This window comes from Dryas octopetala, chromosome 4 (genome assembly GCF_963921425.1).
Source record: "Dryas octopetala chromosome 4, drDryOcto1.1, whole genome shotgun sequence".
Classification (NCBI taxonomy): Eukaryota; Viridiplantae; Streptophyta; class Magnoliopsida; order Rosales; family Rosaceae; genus Dryas; species Dryas octopetala.
In genome coordinates, this window is record NC_141369.1 from 11,061,981 (window position 1) to 11,076,609 (window position 14,629).

The 14,629-nt window shown below is 35.9% G+C and overlaps 1 protein-coding gene across 1 annotated transcript; it reads left to right on the plus strand.

The window, feature by feature from the left end:
• The first annotated feature begins 1,341 nt into the window (after window positions 1-1,341).
• Window positions 1,342-13,803, plus strand: LOC147286760 (uncharacterized). The gene is made up of 9 exons (XM_086241719.1): window positions 1,342-1,377; window positions 1,645-1,707; window positions 11,085-11,154; window positions 11,854-11,883; window positions 12,109-12,185; window positions 12,273-12,367; window positions 12,733-12,815; window positions 12,966-12,989; window positions 13,283-13,803. Exons 1-9 carry the CDS (start codon window positions 1,370-1,372, stop codon window positions 13,517-13,519), a joined length of 687 nt encoding a protein of 228 aa, XP_086097845.1. The 5' UTR covers window positions 1,342-1,369; the 3' UTR covers window positions 13,520-13,803.
• The last annotated feature ends 826 nt before the right edge of the window (window positions 13,804-14,629 follow it).

Sequence of the window (14,629 nt, forward strand, 5' to 3'; positions counted from 1 at the left end):
ATGTCATTTAAAACGAAAAATACATGATCACATACAGATATCGGAAAAAGGCACCATGCGCAACCGATGGCATGGTGGTGTCCTTGTCTCCCGTTAGTACGGGGATTTGATTTGAGGGGATTGGTATTTCGTTGGACATCGAATTGGAGATGCGTTCCTTCAAATAAGATAAGAACATGTTACAACCAAAAATTTGAAAATATAATTAGTGAACAAATAATTTCACACAATGACCATGGAAACAATGGCATTAATATTTAAGGTCATATCAAGTTCTATGTGGCTTTATGTTCATGTGAAAAAAAAAATATCAGTTGGCAAGACACAGGCCTTCTAGGCAAATTAATGAGCATAACAGTTGAACAAAATAGGTTTTGCAAAATTTAACTTCATAGTTGGCAGTTCATTCGTAATTGTCAAACAGTAGGTCCTTTCTGCCATTTTAATAGTGCAATTGCATTTCTATCCTAACAAAATTGTAACCTTCAATCAAGACTTCAGACAAAACCATCGCAAATGAGCTAACCCAACAAAAATGATATTCACAGGGTTTCATGTATATGCATAAGTGATCCCACAAGACAATCAAGCAATACCACAAGACCACAAGACAATCAAGCAATACCACAAGCCCACAAGACAATCAGCGAATAGCACAAGACCATTACCTTGAAATGTTGATTGCAGAAGGCAGAACAGAGGATGACCACGACGACGGCAAAGGAGGGCGAGGGATGAGGTACGCTTCAGTGTGGGTGAAGATGCCTGCCAACTTTGGGCGCTGAGAAGACGACAACGGCAAAGGAGGAAGCTGAAGAGAGAGTGCGCGCGAAGAGAGAGTGGGAGGGAGAGTGCGCGCGAAGAGAGTGTCTGTGGTACGTTGAAGTTGTTTGAAAACTTCAGCAAATTGAAAGATAAGGGAGAGAGAAAGACAGAGGAAGCTTATAAGCTAAGCCAAAGGGTTGCCTGCTGTCACATGTGCGTTGCACATGTCTTTTTTTTTTTAGATATTTAGCTGTTAACCTCTAAATCTCTGTTACACAGGTTAGCTTTTTCTTGTTTTGAAAAATAGCACACTCGTCCCCCAAGTCCCATCGGAGCAGATTTGACTCACCCTGAGAATGGAGAAGCTTCCAGCCCCTCCATTGCTGCTGTAAAATTCTTTACCATCAGGAACTTCTTTCGGCAATGTAAGTTGAGACCTTGTTGCTAATGGATGTTTGTACTATTGTAGGTAGTAGCTTCCCAGGATTGGTCTGAAGTGACCAAATATGTTGGATTAGTTTGTGCTGAAGCTCAAAGACAGGAACTCATTCAAGATTTATATAAAACATGGGACGACCCTGTTCGTGGCACAGTCAGTGGTGGCATGAGGAGGTATGAGAGCTCTAGAATCACTTCTTTTGAACTTTCTCAAATAGTCAGTACTTCATTGGTTCACTCCCATTTGCTTGTACCAACCTTCTCTTGCCCATAGGCAAGCACACCAATATTCCCCAAAGTCTAAACTCATACAGACCCTTCAATTTGTTCCCTCGATATTCTGCTTGCCTATAATGCTACTCCCTGATGGAAATTGTTGCCATTTTATCTTTTTGTAAGGTGTTAATATTCTATCTCAATATCATATTCTATTTTGTCCAGGGATCTTCTGGTTTCGTGTAGGAAGGTAACAGGGCAGAAGCCACTAAGGATTATATTTTACAGGTACATGTTTGTATTCCTAGGTCAGTCTGTGCAACAAAAATTAACATTGGCACTGCATGTTTGTAAAAAATACTTGGGTTACCCTTCAACTAGGTTGCTCTGTTCTTATTTGAATGGCAAATATTTCTGATCAGGGATGGCGTAAGTGAAGGGCAATTTTATGAAGCCTTACTGTATGTGATTTATGCAATCCGAATGGTGATAATTGATTCATTTTGCTTCATTATCACTAGTATCAGAATGTTGGAGATAAAAAACGGAAATTTTTTTTGCAAGGAGCATCTAGATGTCTTAACACAATCATGACTCCATTATCAAATCAACTACATGTCTTAAAGCAATCTTGGGAATCCATTATCAGTTTACCCCTCCCCTCTAGAAAATAGTTATTAAAGAAAGAAAAACAAGGATTCAACAATTCAACAAGAAGAATATAGTCTCAACTTTTCTTAAAGAAGAAAGTACCCTAAATTGTTAATTTACTTGGCATAGAAGCCTACAGGTCATTCTAATTTACTTTCAATATACTTTTAGTTTCTCTCATTGTAGTTTTCTGTTATTTTTGTAGTGTTTGTAATAAGTGGGTATTGGTTATTTAATTCTTGATTCCTCACCCAGAGGTAATGTTGTTTTTTTCTTTTATTTATTTATAATTTTTGTATGAGTGTTTTATATGTTGAGGAGGAGCAGGTGTATTCTTTATTTTCTGTCATGTTCAAACAATGGATACTGCAGGCAGAAATTTGTAGCTATCCATATGTTGTGCAATTACATTCATTCATGATGCAGTAAGCCTTCAGTTGTTCTTTTCATGCTCCACCTTTTTTCTTTTGGATGTGAATGTATATTCAACGTAAAGTTGTAGCTAGAGGATTATAGCTTAGTATATTGTTTTTTTTTTTTTTTTGTTCTCAATAATTTTTTGAAACTTAGCATGACTTCAATTTTGTACAAGTTATGGAAAAAAGAAACAGGGATACTAATGGTGAAAATGAATGTTTTTTATATTTTCTCTCAAAGGTGAAACTATGGGCTGCTCTCGAGCTAGAAGGTATTTTTGAGATATTTCCATTACGAAACCTCAAGTCAGCAGTAGCTTAAGTGCATAATTTCACTCAGTTCTTGATTTGCTGCTAATTATATTTGGCTACCCACTCATTTTTACCCCGGTCTCCTTAATTAATTCATTACAAGTATGCCCACAAGTTTATGACTCTGCTCCCCATTCGCTTGACCCTTTTATTTATTTATTTATTTTTTTCCATGAAGGACTCCTGGGTTAAGCAAACCAACATTCACATTCAAAGAAGTAAATCTGAAGGTGTTTGATCTGCAAGACAAGGTATTGTTGCAATTATGTTTCTGGATTAAGAAAATAATTGCTATGTTCTTTTATTCCACTTCAAATTTCAAATTTAATTTATGCATATATTCAAATCTCAACCACTCTCTTTTCTTAATGATATGAAAAACGTGATTCATAAATGCAGTTTTTTATTGTATGCAATTTGATAACAAAGTCATCTTTATTGAAGCATCTCAAATAATATTTTAGATATAACGTTTCAATACTTTAACTTGCTCGTTTAATTTTTTCAATTTTAATCACAGCCTATTTTATGTCATCATTTTCATCTAATTACAATATTATAAGATTTTACCTTTTCATCCATTACAATATTTGTCCGCGGCATCAAATATTTTTTGTTTGCCTTTTCTTTGCGTTTGCTAGCTTGCCTTCTGTTTTTCTTCCTGGGTTTCGTTTGCTTGGTCGTCTGCATTGACCTGCAAGGTCCTCGAGCCTGTGAGTTTGTTTTGGGGGTGGCATTGTTATCAAATTCCCCCCACTTAATGCATGTGAATTTAAGCTTGCTAATTTTTTCCCTTTATGTTGGCAAAGATGGCAGTCTTTGATTTTCGTTATGGACTTGATTTCATTTCGTTTCCAACCCTTGAAAGGTTGGTTATGTCTAAGGCTGGTCTTGAAAGTAGGCAAATGAATGAGATACTTACATATCTCAGGCCGTCGAATATTTAGGACCCCAAAATTTTATAAATCCATTGTATATTATGTCTGCTTTTGGCAAGTTTCTACCTAAACAATAATGTTAATAAACACATAAACATGTTGTGAAATCATTTATTTTATCTTCAGGTTTCTTAAATAGTTGATGACATGCCCAAGAATAAGACGGTTTAATGGTGAATATTGACTATGTATAGATATAGCTACTTAGCTGGCTACAGACGTCGCTTAATTGATTTTGAAAGCTAATTCATGAGGTTTCTCAATTCAATTGTCCAACGTAAAATGGACATGCAGTCATTTGGGCCACGACTGTGAGTCTCTTAAAAAAGAGATTAGGCTTTCTGGTTTTCTTTTTTTCTTTGGCGAGGGGTGCTGTGGAAAAGTGGTTCCACTTTTTTGCCTTCTTATATAGATTATGATTTTAGTAGGTATCGATTCATGATTAAAACACTCTGATTAATCAAACACTTTGATTAAAATATTCTGATCATTTTGAAATAGTAGATGATACTTCTGTATTGCTCAGTAAGTTAGAGGTTCTTCCTTTGTTCTCAAAATTTGCATTTAAAAACATTTTTACAAATCAGTAAATTTGTACTACTGTGCAAAATTGCTTTTGACTGCTGATCTTTATGCTTAATCTATTAATTAGTATAAGTTACCAATTATCATAACATTTTCGGCTTGGTTACCACATTCTTGAACCAAGTTACCATTTTTTTGATCAAACCATCACGAAAGTTGTAACGTGTTTTGGTTGGCTGATTTGGTTACCCTTTTCTTGATGTTTGGTTCAAGAAAATGGTAACTTCGATCAAGAATGTGGTAACTGACCATTTATTGAGAAAATGTAACCAATTCTTGAGAAAAAACATCAAGAAAATGGTAACTTTGGTCAACATTGGGCTTGGCTACCACATTCTTGAACCAAGTTACCATTTTAAAAACGAATGATCAAGAAAGTGGTAACGTTTTTTGCCCCACTGATTTGGTTACCATTTTCTTGATGTTTGGTTCAAGAAAATGGTAACTTCGATCAAGAAACTAATAAATTACCATTTCTTGAGATTAAGTTACCAATTCTTGAAAACAAAATCAAAAAAATGGTAAGTTTGTTCAAGATGTAATTTTGTGATTGCATGTCCAAACCCGATTGGCAAACAGGAGCTTGTATATAATACTCGGAGAAGGCAACTGCCTTTTCGTCTATCTACAGTTGCATGCGTAGGTGGTTACCACATTCTTGATGTGAAGTTACCATTTTCTTGAATAAAAGATCAAGAAAGTGATAACTTGGGTTTTAAGCATTTGTGAAGTTACCACTCATTGAAACAACTCTCAAGAAAGTGGTAACTCTTAGTCAAGATTTGGTAAGACTGAGAGTTACCACTTTCTTGAGGCATGCATCAAAAAAGTGGTAAAACCCAAATGACACTCTCATTTCACTCTCCATTCAAAATAAATAACGTAGCCTCACCCAGACTCTCTCTCGCCGCCCTCGCCCTCTCAGTCTCTCACTTTCTCACTGAATCCTCGCCCTCTTGGTCTCTCACTCTCTCACTGAATCCTCGCCCTCTCGCCATCCTCGATCTCACCATCCTCTCACCAAAAACTCAGAAACCCATCCCAGAAAGATCAGACTCTCTCTCGCCGTCCTCGCCCTCTCGTTGAATCCTCGCCCTCTCGCCACCCTTTCGCCATCCTCTCACCAAAAACGCAGAAAACTCAGAAACCCATCCTAGCACGTCCATCGCCCAGCATCCCAGAAAACTCAGACCCTCTCTCTCACTGAGTTTCGAAACCTAGAAACCCAGAAATAGGAGTACATGGATTCATCTACACACTAGGGGGAGGGCATAGTATATTAATGGGGTTAAAGAGACCTGCTATCAATAGTTTTTAGACTAACGGATGGCGAAGTAGCTTCACCTGGTTCTCTACCTTCCATTTTTTTGAAGATTTTTTGTGGGACTTTCAAGGTTAGTGCGACAGTAAAAAGAAACCGTCAGAACTGAGCTCCAGTTTTTTAACTCTTGGTCTTGTTTCTCTCTATGCTTTGGTTTTCTTGTTATTGACACTTTTGGAGATCTCAAAAATTTAAATGTAGTTGGTATTGTGCAAAACTACGCTATTATAATACTCTTGGTCTTCTTTCCTTGAAGGCCATTAATCTATCAGGGGTTTCCTTGCTGGTACATCTCCATTAATTTTTTTTACTTATTATGCATTCTCATTTATCACCATGGTTGACCATTCTCTTTTCATCATTAGAATAAATTAAATGCATCTTTGCCTTTCCTAAAAACCAATGTAGCTTGTAAGTTAATATTGATGAGGCCACATCCAACAAGTTGATATAACTATGGTTCTTTCTTGTCCTTGTCTTGTTTGGAATGAGTCGAATGACATGGGTCTTGTTATGGGCAATAACTAGATCTCTTTCAACTTCTGCAGGGAAGAGAAGAGGAGAGGTCTAAGGAAAAACAAAGCTGCCAGCAATAACAATGGTAGTGGAGAGTGAGCAATGGACAACCTTCCAAGTATGGGTGGTAAGTTACTGTGGGGGAATTAATGAGATGCTTCACTGGGAAGTAGATTGGCTTTTGAAAACTCTGCAGGGACTCATTGTAGCATGATACTTTCTTTGTAGCTAGGAATGAATCAGTTTCATATAGCTGGACCTCTGTGCTTTGTAGAAGTCCATAAAGTTTTGTTTAGTTCCTTTTGTTATTGGTTTTTGGCCAACAATTTGTTTGTTTGTTGAGAGCAGGAAAATGAATTAATATATTATTGTTTCAGAAACTCAAATAGTCAAATTTCTTGTATAGATCCCCAGTCCGAAACTCTCACTGAATGTCTTTCTCCCTTAATTTCTTGCTCGATCTCTTTCGCTGTTTCCTTCTCATGATTCTCTCCTTGTAAGAGGCAATCCACACCTAATGTCATTTTAGTGGTCATCTCTTTTGCACAACAGAGAAAAGTAGAAAGAACATGCTCAAATCAGTAGTTGTCGATGGTACTCTTCTAGGTTCTTGGTTTGTTTTCGTTCTACTGTTGTGTGCTTGAGAATACCCATAGGTTTCAATGGAACAAAGAAACATAATCATGTTCTGCTGTGCAAATATGCGCTATGGATTCTTGTTTCCTTTCACATGCATCCCAGTAACTAACTTGCACACAAGTAAAAACTATTTTGCAATGGCCTTTTGAACTTGTTTCTAAGACACTTAACATTTAAACTTAGATGTGTTATGGGATTAATTGACTTTGAGTTTTAAGGAGACTATAGTAAGTTTCAATTTTCTTAAACATCCAACTTCAATAGAAGTTGAGTTGGTAATCACATATTTTGTTTATTCTAGTTTCCAGGATATGAAAGAAGACATTTAAACCAACTCGAAAGTTTTCACAAATTCAAGTTTGAAGAAGGCAGTAAAGATGCACCCCTGGCCTTCAAATTGCTCTGAGAAGTGATGTGAAGGACCAGTGCTTTCCTTTGGCTGTTAATTGTGCCTCTGTTATATGCTGCAGGGTCTCTACAAAACAGAAGGATTTGGTAGGTCTATTATATATAATCTTCATTTTAGAAGTTAGGCAAACAGAAGGCTTCTTCTTCTTTTATATTCTGTACTGAATTTTATCATCTTACCAACTTCTGTAATTAAGAAAAACAAGCCGATTCCATCTTTTCATTTCAAAATACGTACGAGTGTCCTGAAATCAATCGTATATTTTTGCAGATTACTCGTTTGGTTTAAAAAAAAAAAAACATACAGGAAGGACAACCTTGGCAATTGGAGATGGGGCAAATGATGTTGGCATGATTCAAGAGGCTGATATTGGAGTAGGAATCAATGGCATGGAAGGAATGCAGGTAAGCTTCAGAAATGATCTTTGACTTTAGGACTTATTTGTGGTGACATGGGTGATATGTATCTGTATAATATACCCTTGTTATTCAATTTGAAATTTGTCGTCTTTGCAGGCTGTTGAGATTTCAAGGACAGATTACAAGCCTTCGGAATGGACATCTTGTATCTAGAGATTTGCATTGTTGGGTTTTTTATTAAAATCTAAGTTGTGAGAGAGATGTACATGTTTTGATGGATAAACTTTGATATCCGAATACTAGTCACTTGTCATTTTGAAATGAAATGTATTAACATCTACTGTTGCTACTTATATTGAAAACAAAGCAGGATGTATTTAATGTTGTAATTTTGAAAAAATGAGTTTAAAATAGTAATTAAAATCGAATTTGTGACCAAATTCTATCACTAAATGTATCTACAATATTTTAGTGAAGGAATGGTAGGTTTTAGTAATGAAGATTTTGATCACTATTTCATGTAACCACCAGATCCACCTCAGCATATTTTAGGGATGAATATATTTATGTTCCTCACTGAACCATCATCTATGGTGATGAAACATAGGCCTTTAGTGACCAAAATTTTGGTATTTTTGGGATGGAATAGTTCATCAATAAATCAATTTTTTTAGTGAGGAAAGACTTTGGTCACAAAAAAGTATAGGTTTTAGTGATGAATATTTTTTGTTCCTCACTAATAGGCTTTAGTCACTTGGTTTGGGTTTCGGTCAATTTAGAAACTTAAACTTAAACTTAAACCCTATATTATATATCCTAAATCCTACTGTGTTTTTTTCAAATTGTAAATCCTATAACTTACCCAATACACTATACCTTAAGACTATAATTCATAGTTGGTAACTTGGTATATAACTATAGAAGCAATTTTGTTGAGAATTTGGGATTGCATGTCAAAACCTGATTGTCAAACAGGAGCTTATGTTTAGTTGTCTGAGAATGCAATTGCTCTTTCGTCTATACACAGTTGCAGTGTGAAACAATTTTTGGCCAACTGATGATGTTACCATTTTCTTGATGTTTGGTTCAAGAAAATGGTAACTTGGATCAAGAAAATGATAACTTACCATTTTTTGGAAAAAACGTTACCATTTCTTGAGAAAAAAAATCAAAAAAATGGTAACTTTGGTCAAGGTTGGGCTTGGTTACCACTTTTTTGATCAAAGTTACCATTTTCTTGATTGAACAATCAAGAAAGTGGTAACGTTTTTTTCTTGGCTGATTTGGTTACCATTTTGTTGAGGATTGAATCAAGAAAATGGTAACTTGGATGAACAAAATGGTAACTTACCATTTCTTGAGCCAATGTTAACATTTCTTGAGGGAAAAAATCAAGAAAATGGTAAGTTTGGTGAAGCTTGGGCTGGGTTACCACATTCTTGAACCAAATTACCATTTTCTTGATCGATCGATCAAGAAAGTGGTAACGTGTTTTGCTTGGCTGATTTGGTTACTATTTTCTTGATGTTTGGTTCAACAAAATGGTAACTTTGATCAAGAATGTGGTAACTTACCATTTCTTGAGAAAATGTTACCATTTCTTGAGGAAAAAAATCAAGAAAGTGGTAAATTTGGTCAAGATTGGCCTTGGTAACCATATACTTGAACCAAGTTACCATTTTCTTGATCGAATGATCAAGAAAGTGGTAACGTGTTTTGCTTGACTGATTTGGTTACCATTTTCTTCATGATTGGTTCAAGAAAATGGTAACTTTGATCAAGAATGTGGTAACTTACCATTTCTTGAGAAAATTTTACCATTTCTTGAGAAAAAAGATCAAGAAAATGGTAAGTTTGGTCAAGATTGGGCATGGTTACCACATTCTTGAATCAAGTTACCATTTTCTTGGTCGAACGATCAAGAAAGTGGTAACGTTTTTTACCCCACTGATTTGGTTACCATTTTCTTGATGTTTGGTTGAAGAAAATGGTAATTTCAATTAAGAAAATGGTAAATTACCATTTCTTGAGAAAAAAGATCAAGAAAATGGTAAGTTTGGTCAAGATATAATTTTGTGATTGCATGTTCAAACCGGATTGGCAAACAGGAGCTAGTTTTTAATACTCAGAGAATGCAATTGCCTTTTCATCTATATACAGTTGCATGCGTAGGTGGTTACCACATTCTTGATGTAAAGTTACCATATTCTTGAATATAAGATCAAGAAACTAGTAACTTGGGTTTTAGACAGTTTTCTGAAGTTACCATTTTTTTGATGCATCCCTCAAGAAAGTGGTAACTCGTAGTCAAGATTTGGTAAGTAACCAAATCTTGACTGAGTTACCACTTTCTTGAGGGATGCATCAAACAAATGGTAAAACCCAAATCACACAGAATTTCCGCTCATCTCACTCTCCATTCAAAATAAATAACCTAGCCTCTCACCCAGACCCTCTCTCGCCGCCCTCGCCCTCTCAGTCTCTCACTCTCTCGGTAAGCTATCCCTCCTCTCTTTCGCTTTGTAGCATTCTCTCTACCTCATCCTCTTGGGTTTCTTCTTTATCAAATAGGGTTTCAAATTAGGGGTTTTTTTGGGGTTTATGTTTTTCTTCAAATTAGGGGTTTTCTTAGGTTTGTTTGTTTCTTCAAATTAACTACACCTTCGTCCGACACTGGAGTCTCCCATTTTCTGCTTATCAAGGTTTTTTTTTCATTTTGGGGTTTTTATTTTTCTTCTGCATTTGGGATAGTTACAAGTTTGGTTTTTGGGCATGTTCGGCTCCGCATTTGGGTTTTGCATCTCACAGAGAGTGCAAAAAAAGACTAAGACAAGGAAATAGCCTTGTCCTTACCTACTGGCAGTGGCCCTGTTTACCTCACCATCATCGACGTACCCACTCGCATCCTCAAATATTGAGATATGGGTTGGTTGCTGCTATATCCAACTCCTCCAGCAAATTTATGGACATATGAGTGAGAAACCGTAGCCTTAAAACAGTTCTTTTATGTACTACTGAATTTGTAGATCTCACTGGCGCTATCAGATGCTCGGCCTTTCTATCTCAATTCAATCTCTGTTTTTGTTTTTGTATTTTTTTCTTTTTTAAATCTATTTATGTTGTCAATCAAAGTATATTTGGTTGAATTTTGTTGTAGGTTTTTGGTAGTTCTCTGTATCTATGTGAATCTGGTGTTGGTTTTATAAATTTCTTTATGATTTGGTATTATAGATCAACACTTAATCCTGCTGGATGTTCTGAGGCAAGAATAAAAAAAAAAAAATCTGGCCTGAAGTTCCAGTTTTTGATATGCTTCCTTAATCCTTAGTTCTAAAATTATTTCTTCCCTTTTTCCTAATATAATTAGATATCCAAGTGTATATATTGAGGTGAGATTTTGAAACAGGATACTCGAACTTTGTTTACATGGGCTCTTGATGGTGAAATTCTTGTTCTTAACATTACCCAACAACAGATTTTTGCCTCCAACCCCCAATTAAATAGCATCAATGATTGCAGTTCTCATTTAAGAGGAATGATGCAAAACCCTGAATTTCTTTGTCAGTTGGCTTCTCCTGAGAATATGCAGGTATGGTAATGAGTTACTAGCTTGCTTTTGGAATTTTGAAGTGTTTGTTTACCTAGGCTACCCAATTCACATGAGAAGTCTACTGGATTGGGTTTCTACTTTGTAGTTGTTTTGGTTTGTCGTATTTCTTTCTACTTTTTTTGTTTGTATGAACCTCTTGTATCACTTTGGCGGTTTTCCTTTTAATGGTTGAAGTATTTTCTATTTTTCTTTTTTAGGAACATGTTTTGGGTTGGGATCATTGTAAATTGTGGAGTTGGAAATTAATAAAGCTATGTAAGGTCTTGATGCATGTTTTAAGTGAACTGCAATGAGTAAGGGAATATGTTGGTTTTGACTTGCAATAGAGCAGATGTAATTGGACACTTGATGAAATTTATATGAATAATACTTGAGAAATGTTTAGCCTTTTCTTTTCCTTAGATGATGCTGGTTCAGATCAATTTGTAGCTTTCAACTAAATTTATCACTTGTTATGGTTTTCTTTTGTAGGTTTGTATGTCAAGGGTAGTTAGTACGTACTCTGCATTGGGGTTTATTAGTTTTTTTGTAGTTGCGTGTGAATTATTGGAAAGATTTTCAAACATGTCATGCAGATTGGCCTGTAATGAGTTACAAGGAATTGTGTTAATGCATATTGGACTATAATGAGTTCCACAAAGCTAGGAAGACTGATATTTTGATTAACATACTCTGCAGTTGAAGGAGCATTTGAGGATGAGAATACTGGTATGTTTACTTTCTTATCTATTTTGTTTAATTTGTTTTCTATGTAAATGTCATCATAAGAAGGAAAAATTGATAACTTTTATTGCTGCTTTTGTACTGTGACAACTGATCCAGCTGTTTGTTTGAGTACTGGTAAGCCCCTCTTGTTAGTATGGTGTTTTATTATCTGTTTGTTATTTTTTCATTCTGGGCTTGAATGTTGTGTTCACTATTTATTCATGGTAGATGTTGAGACGAATGCGTGCTTGGATAACAATGGTGGTTGCTGGCAAAATAAAGCAGCCAACCTCACAGCCTGCAAGGTATAGATCATAACTTACTAGCTCATCACATGCTTTTTGACAAATCAGAAAATCGTGTATTTTAACTCCTCTTCTTTGGGACTTCAGCTCGCATACTCAGGATACATTTCGTGGGAGGGTTTTTGAGTGCCCCCTAGTTGATGGTGTGCAGTTCAAAGGAGATGGTTACACTAGCTGTGAAGGTAAAACGAAAAAACTATATATTTTTTGTTTATGTCAAAAAAGACATGAAAATTAAATAGAGAAGGCAAAAGTGTGGTTAAAAAAAACTGTGGATTTTTTTAATGCTCCTGGTTTTGCATTCAAGTTGGTCAAAAGGTTTGATCAGGATTTAATGATCCTAGTTGTTTATATCTAGATATTGCAGACTTAGTTCTAAAAATAAATATGTATGGGTTACAGATCAATGGAAATCTGCACTGAAATTTCAGTGCTTATATTCTTCTTCATGTTAATCAAATTATAGCTAGAATACTTCCACTTTGCAAAAGTTTTCCTTTTGTTGCACATTGTATTTCAATATATTAATATTACCATTGGCTTCCAGCGAGTGGGCCTGGGAGGTGCAAGGTAAACAATGGAGGTGGTTGGCATGAAGCTCAAGATGGACATGCATATTCTGCTTGTACGGTAAGTGATCTTTATGTGTTCCCTTTTTTAAAAAAAAAAAAAAAAAACCAAACATTCTGCTCTTGGAAAATATATTTATTTTAAATTCCTATTATTTCTCTAAACATGATGATGGAGAGGTCAAATACAAGTGTCCTGCTGGGTTTAAAGGTGATGGTGTCAAAAGTTGTGAAGGTAAGAGAAATTAACGTCTTGGTATTTTTTGTTGTTGTTTTTCAATTTCACTGTAATAGGAAATAAATCTAGTAATGCATCGATGTCTAAATAGCTCAAGTTCAGAAATTAAAGTCATGTTTTTGTACTGTGACAACAATGGTTCGATGCAATATATTGCCAATTTTGAAGGTAATCAACGCCCAGCCTGGGGATGCAAAGGGACTAATGTAAGTGAACGTTTTTGTTAAGTTTGGCCGACCATTTGTGCAACCAAAACATTGAAATGTCATAATGCATGTGTTTTGTATTAGGGTAAGGCTGACTGCCATGGCTGGATATGGGTAGATGAGTACAAGAACTGTGGATTCACCAATGTTTCGGCATCACAACCACCCAAAGATACCGGAGTGTCAAATGTCGCGGATTCATCACAAGGGTCAGCTGCCCCTGATTTATCTCAACAGTCCAGACCCCTAGATTTGGTGGATGAAGAACCTGGGAACGACTATCATTCAGAGTCATCGCCAGACTGCACCCCTGCCAATTAGCGTCCATGGTGGCCATCTGACTCATCGTGGTCACCTGATCCTGATGAAATTTACTCCCCGTATTAACAAATGTAATTATAATGTGCAAAACTGGTTGTGACGTCACTAAACTTGGCAGGCTACAATCAGGAAGATTGCTGTTACTCTTGATTAATTTTGCAGTTTTCATGTTGTGAGAATTGCTTCTTGGGTATCTGCTTGGTTATTGTTGTACTAAGACTCAATCTAAGTACTATGGATGAAGTGTATGCTTGGCCATTTTATTTTATGCATTTTGTTCGTTCTGTTGTTTATGGATGTGAGTAATGTGACTGTGTATATATGAATACGTGGCTGCATTGTTTGGTAAATAAATGACGTATCGGTGTGCATCCTGACAATTATGACAATTAAGTTATTGAGACGTTAATAAGTTCATGTTCGTTAGTAAATATTCAGGCACTCCAATTTAAACTAGCAGAGGATAATTGGGTATGTTAGACTAGACAAATACATTCATTTAAGAAGAGATGCTGAAAAACATAATGTCATGGGCAGGGGCTTGCCTCTGTAATAATATGCCTTATAGGAACCCTAGTTGTGCGTGAGGATGCAGTAGACCTATCATTCAATCCCATGCAGAGTTCCATGTGTCCAAGAAGGAGGCAGATTCTTCAACAGATGCTGCCTCTGGCGCGTTTCCAGACTAGTCAAACTGTGTAATTTTGGATTGCATGTCAAAACCTGATTGTCAAACAGGAGCTCGTATTTAGCACTCTGAGAATGCAATTGCCCTTTCGTGTATACACAGTTGCAGTGCGAAACCTTTTTTTGGCCCAGTGATATTCAGCAACATGTAAATGCTTGATTCTAACATTGCTTGTTTATTAAGTCAAAACTATTACAAGGGGATCAATTAAATTTATAGTCTTTATGAAACTAGACAAACTCACATCTCCACGAAAAAGTTAAGTACATGTAGGGAATCAAATTGTAAGAGAAATGAGCTAAAAGGCTTCCGCCAAAATATATTAGTAGGAACCACAGTTACTGTCTAAATGTATAAATATGAGTGGTTTGGGTTTTGGTTAAATTAGAAACTTAAACTTAAACCCTATATTATATATCCTA

What these genes read in the sequence shown, in the direction of transcription:
- LOC147286760 (XM_086241719.1), top strand. An exon ending in CCAACCTCACAGCCTGCAAG is followed by an intron (nt 12,186 to 12,272) that starts GTATAGATCATA and finishes TTGGGACTTCAG; the next exon opens with CTCGCATACTCAGGATACAT. An exon ending in TGGTGTCAAAAGTTGTGAAG is followed by an intron (nt 12,990 to 13,282) that starts GTAAGAGAAATT and finishes GTTTTGTATTAG; the next exon opens with GGTAAGGCTGACTGCCATGG.